We start from the raw sequence: 25,043 nt of genomic DNA, 5'->3' as shown, positions 1-25,043 counted from the left end.
GCATTAAAAAAAATAATCTGGAAAAACTCATATTAAAACATTGGAAAATATAGGATTTTCACACAGGGTGCCTTTCCTTCGCTGGGCGGGCCATTTGGGAACTTTTTGGCAAAATCTGAGTATACCCACTTCTCCAGCCTGGCGTTGTGCCCCTGAGCAAGGCAGTTAACCCACTGTTCTCCGGGTGCCGACGACGTGGCTGTCGATTAAGGCAGCCCCTCGCACCTCTGATTCAGAGGGGTTGGGTTAAATGCGAAAGACACATTGCAGTTGAATACATTCAGTTTTACAGCTGACTAGGTATCCCCCTTTCCCTACACCACTGCATAGGGCCAATGGAAAGACAGCAGTAACATACAGCATGATGTTAAAGGATAAGCGGTCCATAAACTCGGACATAATAAGCCACTAGGTGCCAATCATAAGAATACAAAAACAACCATTGAGCATTTCCCAATCGAAATGTACAACTATTACTTCCCATTGCAAAAAAAAGTAACCGGTGACCTAACGTTTAAAGTGGAAGTGACAGCGTTTTAACTACTTTGCAGATATGGAACAAACAGACAATCATATCAGTCAAAAATATACAATTCCCAGTTTATGCTACAAAACCAACTTTATAAGAGGTTTTAAAAATAGGTTCTATTTGACTCAACGTTCCATGACGTACACTAAGCATTGTTGGCAGAATAGATGGATGCAGTTCAATGCATGATTAATATAATTCACCAATACATTTCTTGGTAGTCCCAAAAATATTGCTATGAGGTTGTAAATCACAGCTGGGCTGGTACATTGTTTGCTGCCTCCATTCGGGTTGCACTTACTCAATATTCTGGACAAAAACCGACAAATGTAACTAAGGCTGGGAATGTCAATATAATCAAACTAGCAAGGGCAATGATCATAAGTCAGTCATACCGTTGCTAATAGGCTAGGGTATCTATTTATGTAGCAAGATAAAAACATAGAGCCTAACGTTAGCTAGCTGTTAGGAGGATGTCATGCCATTGGAGGAGTGGGTTAGTGACTTACTTTTTCCCCTCATATCGTTTTTCGGTAGCTATATATAGCTAGAGATGCAGGTGTCATTTGGTTAGCTAGCGAGAACTTAAATGATTGTTATGCAGTTAGCCAGAGTGAATTTGGAAGTGCAAAAGATATGTTATCTACTCCGATTCAGAGCACTCTCATCTGAGCGTGCCAGTGCGCAGAACAACTGATGAATTTACGAATGTGCAACACCCGCTGAATGTGGCCGGTGTAAACGTAGACAAAAAAAAGTAATAGTGAGTCAGGAATGCTCTAGAAAACATGTTAACAGGCTAACCAGCTCTGCTACGGCGAGTAAAGTAAGGTGTTCTCTCATTTGTGTCTGGAAGTAGCTAGCTAGCTAGCAAGCTAGCCAACTTTAGCCAGTTAGCTTGGGTGCTTGATTGGGACAAGCATGCATTGGCAGGCAAGCTGCAGAAGAAGTTTCAAAATGTAAGAGGACTCCCGTGGTCTTTACATATTTGCAGAAATTCATTCAGGTGGCTTTTGGCGAATGCGTTCTAATGATCTAAAGTTGTGTTGCAACTTCCTGTAAAGACCAGTTCAAAGTGAATGATGGCAGGGCCATGCGGCAAATGGCTTGTTTGTATAAAGGCCTACTGTTGCTCTGATTGGCAACAGCGCACCAGTCTATGTAGACTCCGGTCCTGGACAAGACAGATGATTTTATTCTGATTTATTTACTGCAGTGTCTATTAATTGTCCAAACGCATGGACACTTTCCCACTATATATTGTTAAAGAATTTTAACAAACATTCTAAGAATTTATGAAATTGTGAAAATGACCATATCTAAGTGGTCGCTTGTTTTTAAGAAGTGCCATATTCTTCCTGGAGGTGTATATGAACAGATTTTAATAAGATGTCATGTTGCTAAAATGCTGTCAGATGACTAAGCGCACTGCAATAAAAAAAACACAGTTTCACTCACCAGGTCATGATCATTTGAAACGTAACTTCTTGTTGAACGTTATTCTTGAAAATTAAGAAGCTAAAAAATTAGCAGCAACTTAATCTTTGATAACCTGCTGCAGCCGCTGCAAACTAGCCGACAACAAAAGCTAGCTAGATAGCTAGACCGTTGGAAAACTACTGCTCGCTTTTGCCGTCGTGACCTGTTGGCCTTCAAGAATTCAGAAGTTTCCATAGGTTTTTGTTAACGGTTCGACCCATTCAGTCAAAATGTAATTGGTTGATTCTAATGTCACGCCAACATTTTGCCCTAATACAGTTGAATGGCAGATGGCTTTATCTAGCTTATGATGGCCTAGCCAATGGCTGACTTAGATATCTAAACTCAGCAAAAAAAGAAACGGCCCTTTTTCAGGACCCTGTCTTTCAAAGATAATTCATAAAAATCCAAATAACTTCACAGATCTTCATTGTAAAGGGTTTAAACACTGTTTCCCATGATTGTTCAATGAACCATGAACAGTTAATGAACATGCACCTGTGGAACGGTCGTTAATACACTACCAGCTTACCGACGGTAGGCAGTTAAGGTCACAGTTATGAAAACTCAGGACACTAAAGAGACCTTTCTACTGACTCTGAAAAACACAAAAAGAAAGATGCCCAGGGTCCCTGCTCATCTGCGTGAATGTGCCTTAGGCATGCTGCAAGGAGGCATGAGGACTGCAGATGTGGCCAGGACAATAAATTGCAATGTCCGTACTATGAGATGCCAAAGACAGCGCCACAGGGAGACAGGACGGACAGCTGATCGTCCTTGCAGTGGCAGACCACGTGTAACAACACCTACACAGGATGGGTACATCCAAACATCACACCTGCGGGACAGGTACAGGATGGCAACAACAACTGTCCGAGTTACACCAGGAACGCACAATAGTCTGAGAGAGGCTGGACTGAGGGCTTGTAGGCCTGTTGTAAGGCAGGTTCTCAACAGACATCAACGGCAACAACGTCGCCTATGGGCACAAACCCACCATCGCTGGACCAGACAGTACTGGCAAAAAGTGCTCTTCACTGATGAGTCGTGGTTTAGATTTGCGTTTATTGTCGAAGGAATGAGCATTACACCGAGGCCTGTACTCTGGAGCGGGATCGATTTGGAGGTGGAGGGTCCGTCATGGTCTGGGGCGGTCACAGCATCATCGGACTGAGCTTGTTGTCATTGCAGGCAATCTCAATGCTGTGCATTACAGGGAAGACATTCTCCTCCCTCATGTGTTACCCTTCCTGCAGGCTCATCCTGACATGACCCTCCAGCATGACAATGCCACCAGCCATACTGCTCGTTCTGTGCGTGATTTCCTGCAAGACAGGAATGTCAGTGTTCTGCCATGGCCAGCAAAGAGCCCTGATCTCAATCCCATTGAGCACATCTGGGACTTGTTGGATCGGAGGGAGAGGGCTAGGGTCAATTCCCCCAGAAATATCCGGGAACTTGCAGGTGCCTTGGTGGAAGAGTGGGGTAACATCTCAAAGCAGGAACTGGCAAATCTGGTGCAGTCCTTGAGGAGGACATGCACTGCAGTACTTAATGCAGCTGGTGGCCACACTGACTGTTACTTTTGATTTTGATGACCCCCCCTTTGTTCAGGGACACATTATTCCATTTCTGTTAGTCACGTCTCTGTGGAACTTGTCCAGTTTATGTCTGTTGTTGAATCTTATGTTCATACAAATATTTACACATGTTAAGTTTGTTGAAAATAATCACTGTTGACAGTGAGAGGATGTTTCTTTTTTTGCTGAATTTAGATTTATCTCCACAGAGACCAGCAAAGAAAAGTACTGATTGGACCTTTTTTTTTCTGTTCCTTTTTTTCTCTTTCTCTTTAGTGTTAACCCCCGAGATTAAATCAGAACATCTTTGAAAATAACATAATTATTACCGTTATTATATTATTATAATCATTATTTCTTTAAATCCTTAGACCTTCTCTGAAGGCGTAGAAGGTCCATTGTTTACCACTGTGTTTGGGTTAGTAATAATTTGTAGACCGGCTCTATTTTCCTTCAGCATGCCCTTTTGCACTATTTTGAATGTCTAAAGAATCTATATGTTGTTCTGAAATACTTGACATTTTCAACTCTTATGGTGCTGATTTGACAAAATTACAATCATGGTCTTGAATTGGACTCGCATTTTTCTGGTCTGTCTTGACTCGGCCTCGAACCCCTTGTCCCCGTCCCAGTCACGGTCTGGTTTTAAGGTCTCTGCACTGGCTGCCAATGAGTTTTAGAATTCATTTAAAGATTATTCTATTGGTTTTTAAATCAATCCATGAATGTGCACCCCAATAAATGTCAGACATGCTATTAGGTTATGTACCCAATAGGTCCCTCCAGGTCCTCTGGCACTGGCCTTTTAACTATCCCATAGCCTAGGACCAAGAGGCATGGAGAGGCAGCCTTTAGTTATTATGCCCCCAGGCTCTGGAATTACCTGCCTGAGAAGCAGAGGGGGGCTGAAACTGCTTTTCCTTAGTGTGCTTTTTAGTTGTTCACTTTATCATAGTTTGTTTTTTTATATTATGTTTGTTCTGGAATAAATATTTCAGCTTTTCTTTTCAGTTTTTTTGTTTTTTTCGTGTAAAGCACATTGCGTTGCATTCCATATTTGAAATGTGCTGTATAAATAAAGATTGATTTGATTATATCCTGCTGCGATGGCATGATTTGCCAGGTCCACCTTAAGGACAACATGCTCTGCAGTCTCTGCCTGTCTATCTCAGTGCAGGGCATGTGAGGTGATGTGATGTCTGTTCTGCAGTGAGTCCCTGTCTGTCTGCTATCTCTCCTTCATTACCTTAGTTACACTGGGCTGAGTGGGCTCTGTGTGCTAGCCTGTGTCTTCTCTTTCTCTCTCACACTTAACGGTTTGGGTCTCACTGGCGTCCCTTCTGGATGGTGAAGCATTGCACCTGTTCTACCATTACTGTACCTCAATCTCATCTCGTAAAGTTAGCATTTTCTTCTCATTTAACTTCTCAAAGTATTACCATACAAGACTTTGCTGCTGTCGCTTGCCTTTCTCTCAGCAGAGGGAGTGAATATTTCATATTGCATACGCTGTGCTGCCAAGGTGCATATGCGTGAAGCTGTCGGACCAGAACTGGCCAGGTGAATGTGTCACATCGCATCTCGACCCTCTCTCATCTTTTTGGCTGCCGTCCAAACACTTAAAAGACACCCTATCCCTTCAGCCCCCAAATTAAGTGGACACTTCTGATGACGTATCATTACATCTGACGAGTTTATACTTGCAGGGCAAGGGGCGAGGGAGGAAGGAATGATTTTTAAATTGACCACCCTTAGCCGGAAATCCGTCACTGGTTCATCCCGCGATGATTGTGTTTTCAGCCACCGGTAGCTTGTGGGTGCTTTATATGCACTACAGTCAATTATGAGTGCATGTCTACTTATATTAAATATGTAATTATTAATATACGCCAACTGTATGATAGCTAGCAAATTAATTAGCTAACTAACGTTAGCCTGCCTAGCTGGAACTTCTGAAGAAGGAAAATGTTTTATTTCTACAATTTCCAAACAATAACCAAACAAAAACATTTTCCGAGACGTGTTTGTGCCGTCATGTGCATTTAGTAGCACCATTTCTAACTTATTTACATTAGTTTTTACTTAAACTAGTATGTTGACTTCTCCATTCATGTTGTTTTTAAGTTTTCACTGACTTTTCCTGGCGGATTTACAATCGTCGCAAATTGAATTATGGGGAGTTTCAGGCCCTGGAGTGAACATTATTGTGCACTCGCAAAGCCGACTAAAAACGAGGACTGAGGGGCTTACGTTGAAAACTTGGCTAATCATTTGGACCGCCGTCCAAGATGGCGACGGGGATTCCCCCAAAGGCATAAGGCGAGGGTAAGTGGACGAGGGTGTGTCTTTTTAAGTGTTTGGACCGCAGTCTTTCTGTATCACTCTCTTCATGACCTTTGCCCTGCTCTCCTCCTGCCCCCCCTTCTCTCCCTCATGCCCACCCCCTTTCTCTCTGCTCTCTCTCCCTGTATTTCTCTGCCCTCTCTTCCTGCTCTGGCTCTTTCTGGTCTATTTCTCCTCTTTCTGCCCTCTCTCCCTGCCCTCTTCCTCCTCTCTCTTCTCCCTCAGCTCTGTCCTAATGTGACACAGGGTAATTGTACAGGTAGCAGTGTGTTCCCTTCAGCTTTCCTCTCCTCAGATCTCATGACAGGGCCTGTGTCTATTCCACCCTATTCTAACACTGGGAAATGGAAAGATATTGGTTTGTCTGGTCTGGGCTAACACTGTTGAAGGGAACGATATTGGCTTGTCTGGTCTAACACTGGGAAAGGGAACGATCTTGGCTTTTCTAGTCAGGTCTGGTTTAGAACTTAAATTATTCTAATCGTCCAGGAAGAGCAGCTACAGCTTAGGGACGAAGGGAGAGAGAGCGGGAGAGCTGATTTGGAAGCAGAGTTGATGTCCCCTCACAAAGGGCTTTGTACCCACTGGGCATCATCCGAATAGTCTTTAATAGGTACAATACCGCTAATTAGCTGAAAGCTAAAACCAGCATGCAGCCCTGTCTGTGAACTCCTAGTATGACAGCGCAGCTCCACTCTGTTGCCCAGGAAGCTAGAGACGAGACACAAAAGAGTTTAGGTTTGAACAATCAGCAGAGATGACAGCACCGTTCCACTTAAACTAACGCTTACTCATCCGCTCTTTCTCTTTCCGTCTCTTGCTTGCTTACACAGACACACACACACTGAATATAGTTTAATTGGTATTTCAGTGTAAAGAGGGTTCACACAGTAAGCGCACTATTCTAAGCGGCGTGTCAGTGAATTGGGCTCATGTGGTACTTACCAATGGGTGAGCAGGCAGTTGTATAATACATTAGTTGTCTGTGAGGAATGAGTGGTGGGTGTGATAGGCTAGCATAATAAAAGGGATGTTTAATTATGTGGCAGTTGTATGCCTACAAGCATCCAACTGCCAAAACAAAGGGCTTAATGATCAGTATTGATTTGCGATATCAACTGTCTTCAATGATCACATGAGGTGAATGGGATACATGGGGTATTAGCCTCTCTGTGTGTTTGTTTTTGTGTTCTCTGTAGGTACAATGGTTCTCTGCCCAGTGGAGACAGGGGGAGGAGGAAGAGCCGCTTCGCTCTGTACCGGAGGACAAAGGCCAACGGAGTCAAACCCAGCACTGTTCACATCCTCAACACACCACACGACAGCAAGGTGTTACCATAGTCTTCCTTTGGTGGGAAATGCTGTCCTCATGGTAACCTACAGTAAGAGTGGACAGGGTAAAATTATTGTTGCTGTGTGTCTGTGTCCGTGTGTGATTGCAGGCAGTCCACAGCAGAGGGCAGCACAGCATCTCCTTCACTCTGTCCCGCAACCAGACAGTGGTGGTGGAGTACTGCCACGACAACGACACTGACATGTTCCAGGTAAACACCACAACAAGGGTTTTATTTAGGCTAAATACCAGAATGATGCCAGCTTATCTAGAGAACCAGGAAGAACAGAAAGAGGTGTTGCTACCACTTTCCCTTTTTGAATAGTCAAAGGACTTGGTTATTATTTATTGCTTCTGCTATGTGTATACCATGTCCTCAAGAGTTTGAGTATTGGATGCTTAATTTTGACTCGCATGCTGGGTATGCTCTGAACCACCAATGGGCTTGGCACGGGTGTTCGTGAGACACTGAAATACAGAATTAATGAATCAGCCAATCCCACACCAAACCCCTTACTGTACTGAAAGAACCACATCACACATTATAACCGCAGGGGAACGTGATGAAGATTCAGTTCTGAAAAGATGTCTGGTGTTGGCCAGCTGAGAACAGGGACCCAGATACATTCAAAGCATGGAGAGGGGTGTAGAACTATAAATACTTTTTCCCTCACTGTATTTGATCCCCTGCTGATTTTGTACGTTTGCCCACTGACAAAGAAATGATCAGTCTATAATTTTAATGGTAGGTTTATTTGAACAGTGAGAGACAGAATAACAACAAAAAATCCAGTAAAATGCATGTCAAAAATGTTATAAATTGATTTGCATTTTAATGAGGGAAATAAGTATTTGACCCCCTCTCAATCAGAAATATTTCTGGCTCCCAGGTGTCTTTTATACAGGTAACGAGCTGAGATTAGGAGCACACTCTTAAAGGGCGTGCTCCTAATCTCAGCTTGTTACCTGTATAAAAGACACCTGTCTACAGAAGCAATCAATCAATCAGATTCCAAACTCTCCACCATGGCCAAGACCAAAGAGCTCTCCAAGGATGTCAGGGACAAGATTGTAGACTTACAGAAGGCTGGAATGGGCTACAAGACCATCGCCAAGCAGCTTGGTGAGAAAGTGACAACAGTTGGTGCGATTATTCGCAAATGGAAGAAACACAAATGAACTGTCAATCTCCCTCGGCCTGGGGCTCCATGCAAGATCTCACCTCGTGGAGTTGCAATGATCATGAGAACAGTGAGGAATCAGCCCAGAACTACACGGGAGGATCTTGTCAATGATCTCAAGGCAGCTGGAACCAATTCACCAAGAAAACAATTGGTAACACACTACGCCGTGAAGGACTGAAATCCTGCAGCGCCCGCAAGGTCCCCCTGCTCAAGAAAGCACATATACATGCCCGTCTGAAGTTTGCCAATGAACATCTGAATGATTCAGAGGACAACTGGGTGAAAGTGTTGTGGTCAGATGAGACCAAAATGGACCTCTTTGGCATCAACTCAACTCTCCGTGTTTGGAGGAGGAGGAATGCTGCCTATGACCCCAAGAACACCATCCCCACCGTCAAACATGGAGGTGGAAACATTATGCTAAGGGGACAGGACAACTTCACCGCATCAAAGAGACGATGGACGGGGCCATGTACAAATCTTGGGTGAGAACCTCCTTCCCTCAGCCAGGGCATTGAAAATGGGTCATGGATGGGTATTCCAGCATGACAATGACCCAAAACACACGGCCAAGGCAACAAAGGAGTGGCTCAAGAAGAAGCACATTAAGGTCCTGGAGTGGCCTAGGCAGTCTCCAGACCTTAATCCCATAGAAAATCTGTGGAGGGAGCTGAAAGTTCGAGTTGCCAAACGTCAGCCTCGAAACCTTAATGACTTGGAGAAGATCTGCAAAGAGGAGTGGGACAAAATCCCTCCTGAGATGTGTGCAAACCTGGTGGCCAACTACAAGAAACGTCTGACCTCTGTGATTGCCAACAAGGGTTTTGCCACCAAGTACTAAGTAATGTTTTGCAGAGGGGTCAAGTACTTATTTCCCTCATTAAAATGCAAATCAATTTAGAACATTTTTGACATGCGTTTTTCTGGATTTTTGGTTGTTATTCTGTCTCTCACTGTTCAAATAAACCTACCATTAAAATTATAGACTGATCATTTCTTTGTCAGTGGGCAAACGTACAAAATCAGCAGGGGATCAAATACTTTTTTCCCTCACTGTACATGTACTTGTATCTTAAGTGTTTTATCACAGGTGGTTAATTTAATATGAGTAACTACACAAAGCTTGAAAATAAATGGTGCTGGATGTTATTGCTATTTTTGTGTGAAAGATAAAGTATTGGTAAGTCATAAGCACAACAGGATCCTTCAAGTCCTGGCCTAATTGACAAGCTAATGAAAAGCTCAAATCATCAATAAAACCAAAGTCATGACTTGACATAAAATATTACTTTTAGCTACTAGTGGAGCAAAGGGCCTTAAAATTGCTTTCCAATTGAACCCTGTTCTGAACACAAAGATCCCATGTAATGTTTCTCTCTGTCTCACCGTTTCCCTGCAGATTGGGCGCTCTACAGAAAGTCCAATAGACTTTGTTGTGACGGATACTTCAGGAGAGGGGAAGGAGGGCGAGGACCCCTCGGTGGCCCCCAGCACCATCTCCCGCTTCGCCTGCAGGGTGGTGTGTGAACGCAACCCACCCTACACCGCACGCATCTACGCCGCTGGCTTTGACTCCTCCAAAAACATCTTCCTAGGGGTTAGTGTGTAGCACAGGCTCGGTAGAGAGACCAAATGGAGAGATGTAAATGATGTCAGTTGAAAATGAGTTGGAGAAGAATCACACTTCGTTATGGCCACATTCAATAGGCACAAACGGGTGTGTTCCTATTGGACAGGTGCCAGCAGTACCTACTGAACACAATAGACTCAAATAACCAATCTTCTGTTCTCTCTCGGTTTTCTTCCTTTTCTTCTTCATCTCCTCCTCCTTCAGGAGAAAGCCACTAAGTGGAAGAACCCGGACGGCCACATGGATGGTTTGACCACCAACGGGGTGCTGGTGATGCACCCTGAGGGCTTCCCTGAAGACAGCAGACAGGGTCTATGGAGGGAGATCTCTGTATGTGGGGACGTCTATGCCCTCCGAGAGACACGCTCCGGACCCAGCCGAGGAAAACTGGTCAGTACTTAAGCTACAAGAGGCACAACCAGAACTCTGCCCCAAATGGCACCCTATTCCATATATGTGACCCACCGGCTCGATTTGGTCTTATGTAGCAAAATTTGAAATTCTGTTTTTTACATTGGATAAAAGTAGAGATTTAGAGCTACAAAATGGTATATCATACACTACAGTTGAGAAAAAATGGGAAAGTAATTATGCTTTGAAAGTTGATAAACTTGTAACCTCACTTTTGAGAAAATTGCCCTTGAGTGTTTTGGTACCTACTGGCGAGCTCTTCTTTGTCTACACCCATTTAGCATCGTTAACACACTCTTAAGCTTTAGCCCCATCCATCTCTGACCATTTTACTCACCCTAGCAGAGCTGGTTAGGCTGTTTTTATGTTATCCAGAGTGTTGGTGACTGCAACTGTGCTGCTGGCAACAATTTACTTATGCTTTTTTTGCCAACGTTTACTGACACCAGCCATATTCAATGGGTGTTGAGCGTTCGTAAATTCATCAGTTATTCTGCACTCTGGCACACTCAGATGAGAGTGCTCTGAAATTGGAGTAGATGGTCAGAACAAGGTTAAGGGTAGAGAAAGCTTGTTGGACACTAAGACAGCTTTGTTGTCGAGCATTTAACACAAAATATCTTACCCGTATACATGGATGGACGCTTCTCCTTCTGTCACAGATGCCATGGTTGCCCTTAGTTTGAAGATGTAATCCAGAGACGGGTGTTCTCTTTTCAAATGGCAGAATTTTCTCCATCTCCTTAGCTATCATACTCTAATTTCACTGATTTCATAACTCGGTCCTCCAGAAAGTGGAGAGCAACACTTATGCAGTTCTACTACATGATAGCTTTCCAAAAAGCCGTGTTAGAAAGGATTACCTACACATACTGACCAGCTCATGTTATAGACAGAAGCGTGTTACATGGCAGACCAATCCGAACTCATCTCTTAGCATGTCCAGCCCACTCATTATCTCAGCCAATCATGGCTAGCGGGAAGGTTGCTGTTCTTTTCTGTGGCTAAACCAACTAGGCTCGTAATTTAACAATTTTATTAGTATTTACAGATGGCATACAAGTTTGTTATTAAAGAACATGAAAGTTCATATGTTCCAGAAGGCATTTCTGCCGAAAAAAACCATTTTGATCAAATAAAAAAAGTTAATGTTCAAATGGTGCTCCTGTGAAGTAGTGAAGCGCGACATACGCTTAGTTTCCTGAAACGAGACACATATAGTGGTCTACTAGCCTACTAGCCCTATAGTGCTGCTACTACTTTTGACCAGGGCCTATGTAGGGAATAGACGCCGGTATCTGTGAACGTGTCATTTTCTCTGATTCTTATATGTTCTAGTGTGTATTAGTAGTAGTCAGATGTCCTCCCTGTGTGTGTCTGCTGGCCCTCAGGCGGAGGGAGAAAGCAGTGCCCTTCGTGATGGTTCTCTGGTGGACCTGTGTGGAGCCACTCTGCTGTGGCGTACTGGAGAGGGCCTGCTCCGCGCTCCCACCCTCCGCCACCTGGAGGCACTGCGACAGGAGCTCAACGCTGCCCGGCCACAGTGTCCTGTAGGCCTCAGTACCCTGGCCTTCCCCAGCTTGCCACGCAGCCATAGGTTAGTAATATGCACAGTGATGTAGTGGAGGGTAAATGGAGTTCACACACCTTTTTTTTGGCGCTGGGGTTTACCCACGATTTGTGGGAAAATACATTGAAAGTATAGGGAGTGTTTATTTATTTCAATTTAGTGGGTAGATCATCTTTAATATTGCAGATAGATTGTGGCTTCTATCAATGTAATTGCCTGCATCATTTCCAATTTCCCCATATACTTTCTTTTGCATATAGAGTACAAGTAAAAAGTTTAGACACACCTACTCGTTCAAGGGTTTTTCTTTCTTTTTACTATTTTCTACATTGTAGAATAATAGTGAAGACATCAACACTTTTAAATAACACATATGGAATCATGTAGTAACCAAGAAAGTGTTAAACAAATCAAAATATATTTTAGATTATTCAAAGTAGCCACCCTTTGCCTAGATGACAGCTTTGCACACTCTTGGCATTCTCTCAGACAGCTTCATGAGGTAGTCACCTGGAATGCATTTCAATTAACAGGTGTGCCTAGTTAAAAGTTCATTTGTGGAATTTCTTTCCTTCTTAATGCGTTTGAGCCAATCAGTTGTGCTGTGACAATGTGGTATACAGAAGATAGCCCTATTTGGTTGAATACCAAGTCCATGATATGGCAAGAACAGCTCAAACAAGCAAAGAGAAACAACAGTCCATCATTACTTTAAAACATGAAAGTCAGTCAAATAAAAGCTTCACAGAGTTCAAGTAACAGACACATCTCAACATCAACTGTTCAGAGGAGACTGTGTGAATCAGGCCTTCATGGTCCAATTGCTGCAAAGAAGCCACTACTAAAGGACACCAATAAGAAGAAGAGACTTGCTTGGGCCAAGAAACACGAGCAATGGACATTAGACCGGTGGAAATCTGTCCTTTGGTCTGATGAGTCCAAATGTGACATTTTTGGTTCCAACCGCCGTGTCTTTGTGAGACGCAGAGTAGATGAACGGATGATCTCTGCATGTGTGGTTCCCACCGTGAAGCATGGAGGAGGAGGTGTGATGGTGTGGGGGTGCTTTGCTGGTGACACTGTCAGGGATTTATTTAGAATTCACTTAACCAGCATGGCTACTGCAGCATTCTGCAGCGATACGTCATCCCATCATAGTGGGACTGTCATTTGTTTTTCAACAGGACAATGACCCAAAACACACCTCCAGGCTGTGTAAAGCCTATTTGACCAAGAAGGAGAGTAATTGAGTGGTGCATCAGATGACCTGGCCTCCACAATCATCTGACCTAAACCCAATTGAGATGGTCTGCGATGAGTTGGATCGCAGAATGAAGGAAAAGCAGCCAACAAGTGCTCAGCATATGTGGGAACTCCTTCAAGACAGTTGGAAAAGCATTCCTCATGAAGCAGGTTGAGAGAATGCCAAGAGTGTGCAAAGCTGTAATCAAGGCAAAGGGTGGCTACTTTGAAGAATCTCAAATATAAAATATATTTTCAATTGTTTAACACTTTTGGTTACTACATGTTATTTCGTAGTTTTGATGTCTTCACTATTATTGTACAATGTAGAAAATAGTAAAAATAAAGAAAAACCCTTGAAAGAGTAAATGTGTCAACTTTTGACTGGTACTGTAGGTCAGCATATTTAAGCCTCCATATATCCACTAGTTCCAATATATCCATGGTATTTTGTGATTTCCTTAAGTACATGAGGGTAATCGTTTGTAGTGTGATTTCTCTTACAGCCCAAAAAGGTATTTAAAACCGTATTATAGTCTCACACCGTAATAACAGACTCTTGTATTGCATGTAGGCTTGATTAATGCATTTTTAAGAAGCTTCGATCATCATTATTTGGACAATATAGATTAATGAGCCAAATCAGTAGGCCTCAGTAAGCAGACACAGATGGGTAGCTACTAACAGTGGTGCACTAGGAGCTCTACACTTCCTGGCCAGTAGGCCTCAGTAAGCAGACACAGATGGGTAGCTACTAACAGTGGTACACTAGGAGCTCTACACTTCCTGGCCAGTAGGCCTCAGTAAGCAGACACAGATGGGTAGCTACTAACAGTGGTATACTAGGAGCTCTACACTTCCTGGCCAGTAGGCCTCAGTAAGCAGACACAGATGGGTAGCTACTAACAGTGGTGCACTAGGAGCTCTACACTTCCTGGCCAGTAGGCCTCAGTAAGCAGACACAGATGGGTAGCTACTAACAGTGGTGCACTAGGAGCTCTACACTTCCTGGCCAGTAGGCCTCAGTAAGCAGACACAGATGGGTAGCTACTAACAGTGGTGCACTAGGAGCTCTACACTTCCTGGCCAGTAAGCAGACACAGATGGGTAGCTACTAACAGTGGTACACTAGGAGCTCTACACTTCCTGGCCAGTAGGCCTCAGTAAGCAGACACAGATGGGTAGCTACTAACAGTGGTGCACTAGGAGCTCTACACTTCCTGGCCAGTAAGCAGACACAGATGGGTAGCTACTAACAGTGGTACACTAGGAGCTCTACACTTCCTGGCCAGTAGCCTCAGTAAGCAGAAAATAATGGGTAGCTACTAACAGTGGTATACTAGGAGCTCCACACTTCCTGGCCAGTAGGCCTCAGTAAGCAGACACAGATGGGTAGCTACTAACAGTGGTACACTAGGAGCTCTACACTTCCTGGCCAGTAGCCTCAGTAAGCAGAAAATAATGGGTAGCTACTAACAGTGGTATACTAGGAGCTCCACACTTCCTGGCCAGTAGGCCTCAGTAAGCAGACACAGATGGGTAGCTACTAACAGTGGTACACTAGGAGCTCAACACTTCCTGGCCAGTAGGCAGACACAGATGGGTCGCTACTAACAGTGGTACACTAGGAGCTCAACACTTCCTGGCCAGTAGGCCTCAGTAAGCAGACACAGATGGGTAGCTACTAACAGTGGTACACTAGGAGCTCCACACTTCCTGGCCAGTAGGCCTCAGTAAGCAGACACAGATGGGTAGCTACTAACAGTGGTATACTAGGAGCTCCACACTTCCTGGCCAGTAGGCCTCAGTAAGCAGACACAGATGGGTAGCTACTAACAGTGGTACACTAGGAGCTCAACACTTCCTGGCCAGTAGGCAGACACAGATGGGTAGCTACTAACAGTGGTACACTAGGAGCTCCACACTTCCTGGCCAGTAGGCCTCAGTAAGCAGACACAGATGGGTAGCTACTAACAGTGGTACACTAGGAGCTCAACACTTCCTGGCCAGGAGGCCTCAGTAAGCAGACACAGATGGGTAGCTACTAACAGTGGTATACTAGGAGCTCCACACTTCCTGGCCAGTAGGCCTCAGTAAGCAGACACAGATGGGTAGCTACTAACAGTGGTACACTAGGAGCTCCACACTTCCTGGCCAGGAGGCCTCAGTAAGCAGACACAGATGGGTAGCTACTAACAGTGGTACACTAGGAGCTCTACACTTCCTGGCCAGTAGGCCTCAGTAAGCAGACACAGATGGGTAGCTACTAACAGTGGTGCACTAGGAGCTCAACACTTCCTGGCCAGTAGGCCTCAGTAAGCAGACACAGATGGGTAGCTACTAACAGTGGTATACTAGGAGCTCCACACTTCCTGGCCAGGAGGCCTCAGTAAGCAGACACAGATGGGTAGCTACTAACAGTGGTACACTAGGAGCTCCACACTTCCTGGCCAGTAGGCCTCAATAAGCAGACACAGATGGGTAGCTACTAACAGTGGTATACTAGGAGCTATACCTGTTCATAAGTTGCCCCTATCTACTGTTACAGTGATCAGGGGCAAATTCAACCTTGAGCACGACACAACATGACCCGATTCTAAATCTGTTTTTATCCCATGTAATCTATTTATAGCTATTTTACAATATAATATAACTACTACCAAAAAATAATCATAATTATGCTTTGAGTTTGATAAAAGCTAAAACCAAGTTGTTTTCATTACCCCCCAGTCTGGAGGAGCGCCAGCCCTGGGTCTACCTCACCTGTGGACACGTGCACGGCCACCATGACTGGGGCCAGCGTCCCGAGCGCCGGGAGGAGGGAGGAGGAGAGGGGGAGGAAGGGATCACAACGGTCCGCCGGGAGTGCCCTCTATGCAGGAGCGTAGGGCCCTACGTGCCCCTGTGGCTGGGGTGTGAGCCCGCCGTGTACGTGGATGCTGGAGCTCCCACATATGCGTTTGTACCCTGCGGCCACGTGTGTTCGGAGAGGACAGCCAAGTACTGGGCGGATACCCCACTGCCTCATGGGACACATGCTTTCCGACCCACATGTCCCTTTTGCTCTGCTCCTCTCAGCAGCACCCCACAGGGCTGGACACGCCTCATCTTCCAGGGCCCTATCGACTAGCTCGGGCCCCGGGGATCCAGACCACAACTACTACGCAAACGTGGAACCATCCACGTCACTAAGCCAAGGGCCCAATCCTAACTTGAGATAATAGTGCAGAACTAACGTGAATATTTCTTCCATTTACACTGCATCCTTGATGTATGATTTTAGACAAGTGTGTGTAACTCAAACATGTGTAAATCATGCGTTGATGTCAGTTTAGGATCTATGTGGAAGTTTAAGTTAGACGCACATTTCTCTCAAGGTAAGATTTTGTCCTTAACAGAACCTCACTTCAAAAGCAATAAGAACTCCACTATAGCAAAGCAATACACTCATAGATAAGCTAGTTGTTCCATTAGTCATCCATGTTTCCAGTCTCTTCAGACATGGCTGAATGTTGTCTGCAGCTCAAGGGCTAAACCTGGGGTATGTTGAAGTCACTGGATGTTCATATTTAATGGTTTCCTGGTTAATGGTTTCCCTCTCAGCCTAATTTTGAACCAATATTGTAATGACGCTTCCAAAGTTTTTGATTGAATATTCCATTTGACAAAATATGAATTTTTCTGAAAACAAAACATTGTAATATTACGAAGCAGTTCACCTCGAAATTACCAATAACTTACTCTATAGTAGCAAATATAAGTGATGTTTGTGAACATTCTGCAGTTTGACCACACCACAAATTACCAATAACTTACTCTATAGTAGCAAAGATAAGTGATGTTTGTGAACATTCTGCAGTTTGACCACACCACAAATTACCAATAACTTACTCTATAGTAGCAAAGATAAGTGATGTTTGTGAACATTCTGCAGTTTGACCACACCACAAATTACCAATAACTTACTCTATAGTAGCAAAGATAAGTGATGTTTGTGAACATTCTGCAGTTTGACCACACCACAAATTACCAATAACTTACTCTATAGTAGCAAAGATAAGTGATGTTTGTGAACATTCTGCAGTTTGACCACACCACAAATTACCAATAACTTACTCTATAGTAGCAAAGATAAGTGATGTTTGTGAACATTCTGCAGTTTGACCACACCACAAATTACCAATAACTTACTCTATAGTAGCAAAGATAAGTGATGTTTGTGAACATTCTGCAGTTTGACCACACCACAAATTACCAATAACTTACTCTATAGTAGCAAAGATAAGTGATGTTTGTGAACATTCTGCAGTTTGACCACACCACAAATGACCAATAACTTACTCTATAGTAGCAAAGATAAGTGATGTTTGTGAACATTCTGCAGTTTGACCACACCACAAATTACCAATAACTTACTCTATAGTAGCAAAGATAAGTGATGTTTGTGAACATTCTGCAGTTTGACCACACCACAAATTACCAATAACTTACTCTATAGTAGCAAAGATAAGTGATGTTTGTGAACATTCTGCAGTTTGACCACACCACAAATTACCAATAACTTACTCTATAGTAGCAAAGATAAGTGATGTTTGTGAACATTCTGCAGTTTGACCACACCTCAGGTTGGGAACCAATCAGACAGACAAGGTCTTTGTCATGTGACAATATAGCGGCAAGGTCAAAGGGCGTGACCTAAGGTAACCTCATAAGACAACAGTTTTTCAATTAAAATGTAACTATTTTATTAAAAAGGGGGATGTTTGGTGTGGGATGGGTTAGGATTTTATTTAGATGTTAAGATACAACTATTTTTTTATCTTGAGTATTGTTTTTAGTTAAATGTGATTTGTCAATGTAAGCGTTTTCTGTATGTGTATGAATATTATTATTATTATGTGTGTTCGATGAAACTGGGAGAGCTTGTGAGTGTGAGAAAATTGCCAACACTGTGTCACACAACCATAAAAAATTGCCCAGACAATGAATGTAGCCAAATACTCAGGCTATACTAGCTTAGCCTTCCAATGTGCTCGTATTGAATTGTTCTATTTTATGCTACTATTTTTTTATCTAAACATTGTGATGTAGCTCGAACATTTCAAATTGCTTCAAGAAGATGAACCCGTTAAATAACATACCTACACTACTTCTTGTTTATCTTGCATGAATACACACACACACACACATCTTGCACTGTGGATTGCCAAACCTTGCATTTATGCTAAATTGTACACAGTGTTACATGTTAATTATACACGGTACTAAATGCCTCAAGTGAAAAGAAATGCTTGCGAGCAGTCCAACAGAAATCTATAATTTAAACATGTTCTTTCCCATATAAGAAATGTATACGCCTACTCAGCTGCTATTCAGGGACAGAGAACATGCAGCAGAACCGACATGATACTGTTATGTAGAATAGAGATAATTGTGTCAGCTCTATATTACCTTTCTATGATGTATTAACTGTTTCAGGTTTACAGCCATCAGTCCTCCGCGCACTACCATGCCGTATTTGACATACACTATATATACAAAGTATGTGGACACACCTTGAAATTAGTGGATTTGGGGGCCGCTGAGTGCTGAAGTGCGTAAAAATCGCCTGTCCTCGGTTGCAACACTCACTACCGATTGCCAAACTGCCTCTGGAAGCAATGTCAGCACAAGAACTGTCTTCGTCGGGAGCTTCATGAAATGGGTTTCCATGGCCAAGCAGCCGCACACAAGCCTAAGATCACCATGCACAATGCCAAGCGTTGGCTGGAGTGGTGTAAAGCTCGCCACCATTGGACTGGAGCAGTGGAAACGCGTTCTCTGGAGTGATGAATCGCTCTTCAGCATCTGGCAGTCCGATGGACTAATCTGCGTTTGGTGGATGCCAGGAAAACACTACCTGCCCGAATGCATAGTGCCAACTGTAAAGTTTGGTGGAGGAGGAATAATAGTCTGGTGCTGTTTTTCATGGTTTGGGCTATGCCCCTTAGTTCCAGTGAAGGGGAATTTGAACACTACTGCATACAATGACATTCTAGATGAATATGTGCTTCCAACCTTGTTGCAATAGTTTGGGGAAGGCCCTTTCCTGTTTCAGCATGAAAAAGAGAGGTCCATACAGAAATGGTTTGTTGAGATAGGTGTGGAAGATCTTGACTGGCCTGCACAGAGCCCTGACCTCAACCCCATCGAACACCTTCGTGATGAATTGGAACGCCGACTGCGAGCCAGGCCTAATCGCCTAATATCAGTGCCTGACCTCACTAATGCTCTTGTGGCTGAATGGAAGTCCCTGCAGCAATGTTCCAACATCTAGTGGAAAACCTTACCAGAAGAGTGGAGGCTGTTATAACAGCAGAGGGACCAACTCCACATTAATGCCCATGTTTTTGGGATGAGTAGTTCGATGAGCAGGTGTCCACATACTTTTGGTAGTGTAGTGTGTAATGGGTAATATTACCAAGGGTAAAGATAGAAGCACTTCAGGATGTTACATCCAATCAGGACGTCTTCCGAGTTCAGTTGTTAAAAGAACAACCTTCTCTTCCTCAGTGCCAGTGTTTTCACCAAACCGATTGTCTATTAGCTCAGGTTTAGAATACCCAGAGTTTGCCCCCGGGGCAGCACAGGACCCTCGGCTACATTAAGCTAGTAGTAGAAATGATTTTGGATGGTCATTTATTTCATGGCCACATTGAAAGAATTGCAACGTTAGAGAACATTCCGATAAGAATACATTGTTTTAAAATACATGAATAGTGAGTCACGTCAGTCAGTAAAGTCCATTTCTGTTTGCAACATTCGGTAAAACATTATTACCTTTTTTAATAGGCCCCAGTTACTGCACCTTTCAATATTTCTCAAGTCCTCAGTACAGGGGCAGGTGATCTCAGAGCAGGTCTGAGATCAGTCTGATGACTTCCATATCTGGGTAATAATACAGTTACCCAGTCCCTCAGGGGTTGGGGTGGAACTAGTCAGGTTGAAACACAGTACAGGTTTTTTTTTTTTTTTTTAATGTCAGTTACATTTCTGTTACCTACCCCATTAAAATAGCCAAAATCTCCATTTGCCCCAGTCCACGGGATATTCTGCTATTGAACGTGCCAATTCTTAAATGTAGGCCTATTATTATGATATAGCAGGTGAATGAAATAATGTTTGCCCGGCCTTTTGTCTTATTATATTGTTTTATATCCTTTTTGTTTTGGGTTATTTTTTCAGTTAGTTTTTTCTCCTCTGATTTATTCTCCCATTGCGCCCCAGAGTCTGTATAAGTCACTCCTAAAGACGGGTCCATGGTCAGATATCGTTTCAGTCCCTCTAATGCTTCATTCTGGAATTGAGCATAATCTGATCCTAGATCTGTTGAGAGGAACTTCTACTACATTAAACCATTTTTCTATCCATTTATCCCCACCTCGCAGATGACCTTTGACTTGTAAGGTCCTGATAACCTCACAACTATTACTCTGGAGCGACCAAAACTCTAAATGCTTATGAGGTGCTTTGCCTCTTACTTTACTGTAATCCTGGGGTGCACAGACAATCACTGTACACACGTCAATAAACCTGTTTTAAAACTAGACTGTCTGTTTACTGGCTGGAAGTGGATGAGATTAAGGTTTAGGGGGTCATGAATGTCAAAAGCAATAGCTGTTCTCCCCTTTTCATTTCAATATCATTATTTTACTCTTGTATCACATGGGGTGGAGCTCCCAGATTCTGGTGAGCGAGACTGTCTTTGTCTGCACTAATTATATTGATAGTGGAAATGGGATGATATGACTATTAAGAAAATATTTGAGGATGACTTTGAGGATGAAGTTTGTGCCTGAGACGTCAAATGGTGACCCTAGATGTGTTTTCCACCCAGACCACCAGGGGGCAGCCCCTGCTAACTCCGACTGAGGCCATCAGCTCATCGGTTGGGTTCGTCTGCTTAGCGGTTGTATGCATCAACCAATGGCTGCATGTCGTGTCATCGACTGACAAATTGCCATAACATATGATGTGGTTAGCTGATATGTAAAATACCTTAAGATCTGACAGGCGTCAGCAACTCTTGGGTAGAGGAATGCATCCACAATCTCCATCATATAAGGGTTGCTCTTGCGTTGCATCACCTCTTCAACTCATCTCACTGATTAGAATGAGTCATTCTGACTGCCTTAAGTATACAACCCTAACCCAGATAAGACGCTATGCTACTTTACTCGTAATAATAGAACTACCTTGATATGAAGATAAAGGTTTAGGAAGAGTTGAGACAGTTTGTTCTCTGGATGTCCGAAAACTCAGAAAGAAAACCTGCTGACTGTTACTTAAAAGTTGGTTCAGAAATTATTTCACTCTTCAACTGAAGAGGAGAGACTGTTTTTTTTACCCTTAAAAAGATTATGAAGCCTATTTCATGGGTATCTTAGTGACACAGAGTATTTCACCTCATCCTCCATAGAAAGAGGAGAGAGAAAGAGAGTGGAGGGAGATGAGAGGAGGGAGAGGAGAGAGGGAGAGGAGAGAGAGAAAGAGAATGGAGGGAGAGGAGGGAGAGGAGAGAGAAAGAGTTTCTGTGAGAACCTAGCTAGCTGTTCAGAGTTTGTTGGTGGGTAATTTCCTGGGAAGCAGCTTGAGTACACATTCATATTGACTATAGCCTATTTTGGTGGGGGGGGGGACTCATTATTAGGAAGGTGTTCTAAATGTTTTATACACTCAGTGTATATTCCAAATATGAACTGGTTTGCCAAAATTCTCCAGGAGACGGCCCTCTTCTCTTGTCATTGTGTCAGCAAACTTTTTAATTAGAACTGAACTGAGAGAGCAGAAACCTTAATACTGTTCTATAATACAGTGCAGATACAAGCTGAACTCAATTATTTTATTGTATAACAGTAACATATATAATTGCACAGTAATTACCTTTATTTTCATGTACAATACTGATGGCCAGACTGTGTGTGTGTGACTGGGTATGTGTGTTCATGACAGTAACTCTGTACGTGTGTGTGTGTGTTCGTGTGTGTGTGTGTGTGTGTGTGTGTGTGTGTGTGTGTGTGTGTGCGTGCCTGCGCGTGTGTGCGTGTGTGTTTGTGTGTTCGTTTGTCTTGTGTGTGTCTCAGTGGTAATCACTGGGTTCTATAATATCTCTTCCTCTCTTTGTGTCCCGATGGAGCGATGATCAGAGCAGCAGAGGCCATTTTCTCTATTGTTCAACCAATTCACTCATTAACGCACTACAACTTTAATTAAGCATGGGGCCTGCCGCAATTAATTCACTTTAAGACTTGACTTCCTCTTTTCTTTCCTGTACACTTCGTTTCCTAAGTCAGGGATGCTACAGAATGCACTAACTTAGCCACACAATTTACAAATCCAATTAAAGTCAATAGTAAGGCTTCACAAGCTGTCCCGTGCATAGTCTTAGCTATAATAATATCCTCTTATGTGGGTAGAACAACCAGTGTGTGTATGTGTAAGCCGGAGAATAATGTATTAAATAGGGTTAGCAGTTATAATAAGTTTGGTTATTGAAAGGAGTTTATTATGCTGTGTTATCCTATTAGGGAGGTGGTGTTGTGGTAATCCTGTCTCCCATCGCTCTGAGTGGTCTCTTTAAAAACCCAGCCTGTTGCCGGTGTCTGTGTGCTTTTCTTTTTACAGGTCCAATGCAGCCGTTTTTATCTCAATATCATTATCAAATACCTTATTGTGATATTTTTCCATTAAAATGGTCAAAAAGAAACACAAATACCTTAGCAAAGAGCAATTTCCCAAGCAAGAATTTTGCCAGGGCGGTATGGGAGTGGTCTGAGTGGGGAAGGAAAAACTGAAAACTAGCAGTTATTGGCAGAGATGTTTGGAACTCTCTTTCTTATTGGCCTATTAACTAATTTACCGCCTGGTGATGTCACTCCATCCCACCTAAACAGGCTGAAATTTTAGGTGGTCTTTTCAAACAGCTCTTACACTAAAAGGACATTACCATAATATTCACAATTTCACAGTATTATTCCAACCTTAGAGTGTGGAAATATATGTATAAAACATAGGGAAATCACGATTTTGACTGCACTTGGCCTTTAAGAAAATATCTGTGTCCTGTCCTCTAGACCTAACTGACTCTAGGCATATATATGTGACTGTTCAGACCAGACTGTTCATGTCTAACTGGGCACAAGTCTGTTTTCGTTGATTTTCATACCATGACTACAGTAGGACTAAACAGTTGTCCACATATTACTTTCAATAATATAGAATTGAGTATCGACATAACCACTTGAACACCGCTCTCTCAAGCTTGGTAACAATTATAAGACTATGTGAGATTATACTCAAAATAGAGGACAAATGAAGATGGCGGATACAAGTATAAGAACAGCCATCTTTTCTTCCCCAACGTCTCCACTGTCAGCGTGGTACAATGTGAACGATACAGCCCTCAGGGACCACACCATAATACACTGTAAATGATGCCTAATGAACATGTTTTATTTCCTCATTACAATGTGTGTGTGTGTCTGTGTGTGTGTGTGTGTGTGTGTGTGTGTGTGTGTGTGTGTGTGTGTGTGTGTGTGTGTGTGTGTGTGTGTGTGTGTGTGCCTCATCCATCACAATTTAGGCTACTTTACTTGCCCACGGGCCAAGATTTTCGCCACTTGTGTTGAATATTTAAACTCTTCTCTTTAACTCTCCTTCCTTGTTGATCCTGGCTCCAGAATAGGGTGTAATATAGTGGAGTCCCCAGAGTAGACATTGGCACTCTTGATATGAAGTAGCCAGCAGTGAGGTTGGGCATCAGTTACAGGCTCAATTAGCCTGTTAGACAGGTCGGCGTCCTATGCCTATGAGTCATTTGAAAACATTTCTCATTACACCTTATCATAGCAGCACTGGAGGGCTACAAGATGGAAATGAGAGTGTGTTCAAGAGACAGAAGGGAGGAGAGACATCAAAGTGGTGGTCTATTTAAATTGAGTGATCTTGTGTGAAAGAGCTCTCTACATAAAAGATGACCCCCCCACCCCCATACCTAATACCACATACCCTGGGATTACGTGTCAAGGGTTCATAACTATAAGGATGAGTATATTGGGGAGGAGGGGGGTTCAAGTGGTGTGTGTGAGAGAGAGAGGGAGAGAGGGAGAGAGAGAGAGAGGGAGAGGGAGAGAGAGAGAGCGAGAGAGAGAGAGAGAGAGAGAGGAGAGACTCCCAACCTCTTGACTAACACATTACAAATCCCCTGACAATTCCATATCACTGTCCTAACCGCCACTCCCGACCGAGTGAAAATCAGGTTGGTGAATGGGGAGAGAAAATAAGAGGGTTGAAAGAAATAAGAGACAAATGGAGTGTGTGTGTAAAAGAGAGAAAGAGTTGATCTCTTCCCTCTTTTCCTCAGTTTCATCACTATTTCCTTCATATGGCATTTGTTCTCAACATTTTCTCTCCCTTAATGTCTGAGTCTCAACACGGCTCCTTTTGTCGCAACAAGAGCGGGAAACGCGAGGTTGTTCGTTTTCGTTCTGTGCGTTCTTCCATCCCACCCGCCAGATTAATGAGGTCGTCGGTTACAACTCAAGCACTCTCTTTCCCTTTCTGATAACCGGCCTCTTGCGCTGCCGCCTGCCTGCTCCTCACACTCAATTTCAGATAGCGCTAATGGAATCTGTCCCGCGCGATTGTAATGCGAGCGAGACTCATTTGCCACGGAGCTTGGAGCTGTCAGCTTGGTGGGCTGTG

At 43.4% G+C, this 25,043-nt stretch overlaps 1 protein-coding gene across 1 annotated transcript in view; it reads left to right on the top strand.

The window, feature by feature from the left end:
• Positions 1 to 20,887, top strand: part of LOC106608084 (E3 ubiquitin-protein ligase pellino homolog 2) — a 31,437-nt gene extending 10,550 nt beyond the window's left edge. The window contains exons 2-7 of the mRNA XM_014205786.3: positions 7,131 to 7,260; positions 7,374 to 7,475; positions 9,848 to 10,045; positions 10,283 to 10,468; positions 11,881 to 12,086; positions 16,032 to 20,887. Coding sequence (XP_014061261.1) covers positions 7,131 to 7,260; positions 7,374 to 7,475; positions 9,848 to 10,045; positions 10,283 to 10,468; positions 11,881 to 12,086; positions 16,032 to 16,431 — 1,222 coding nt within the window. The 3' untranslated portion in view covers positions 16,432 to 20,887. The remainder of the gene's footprint in view (positions 1 to 7,130; positions 7,261 to 7,373; positions 7,476 to 9,847; positions 10,046 to 10,282; positions 10,469 to 11,880; positions 12,087 to 16,031) is intronic.
• The last annotated feature ends 4,156 nt before the right edge of the window (positions 20,888 to 25,043 follow it).

Source organism: Salmo salar, chromosome 06 (assembly GCF_965601325.2).
Source record: "Salmo salar chromosome 06, fSalSal1, whole genome shotgun sequence".
Lineage (NCBI taxonomy): Eukaryota > Metazoa > Chordata > Actinopteri > Salmoniformes > Salmonidae > Salmo > Salmo salar.
The sequence above is the reverse complement of the archived record's forward strand: the minus strand, read 5'-3'. Positions and strand labels throughout refer to the sequence as shown.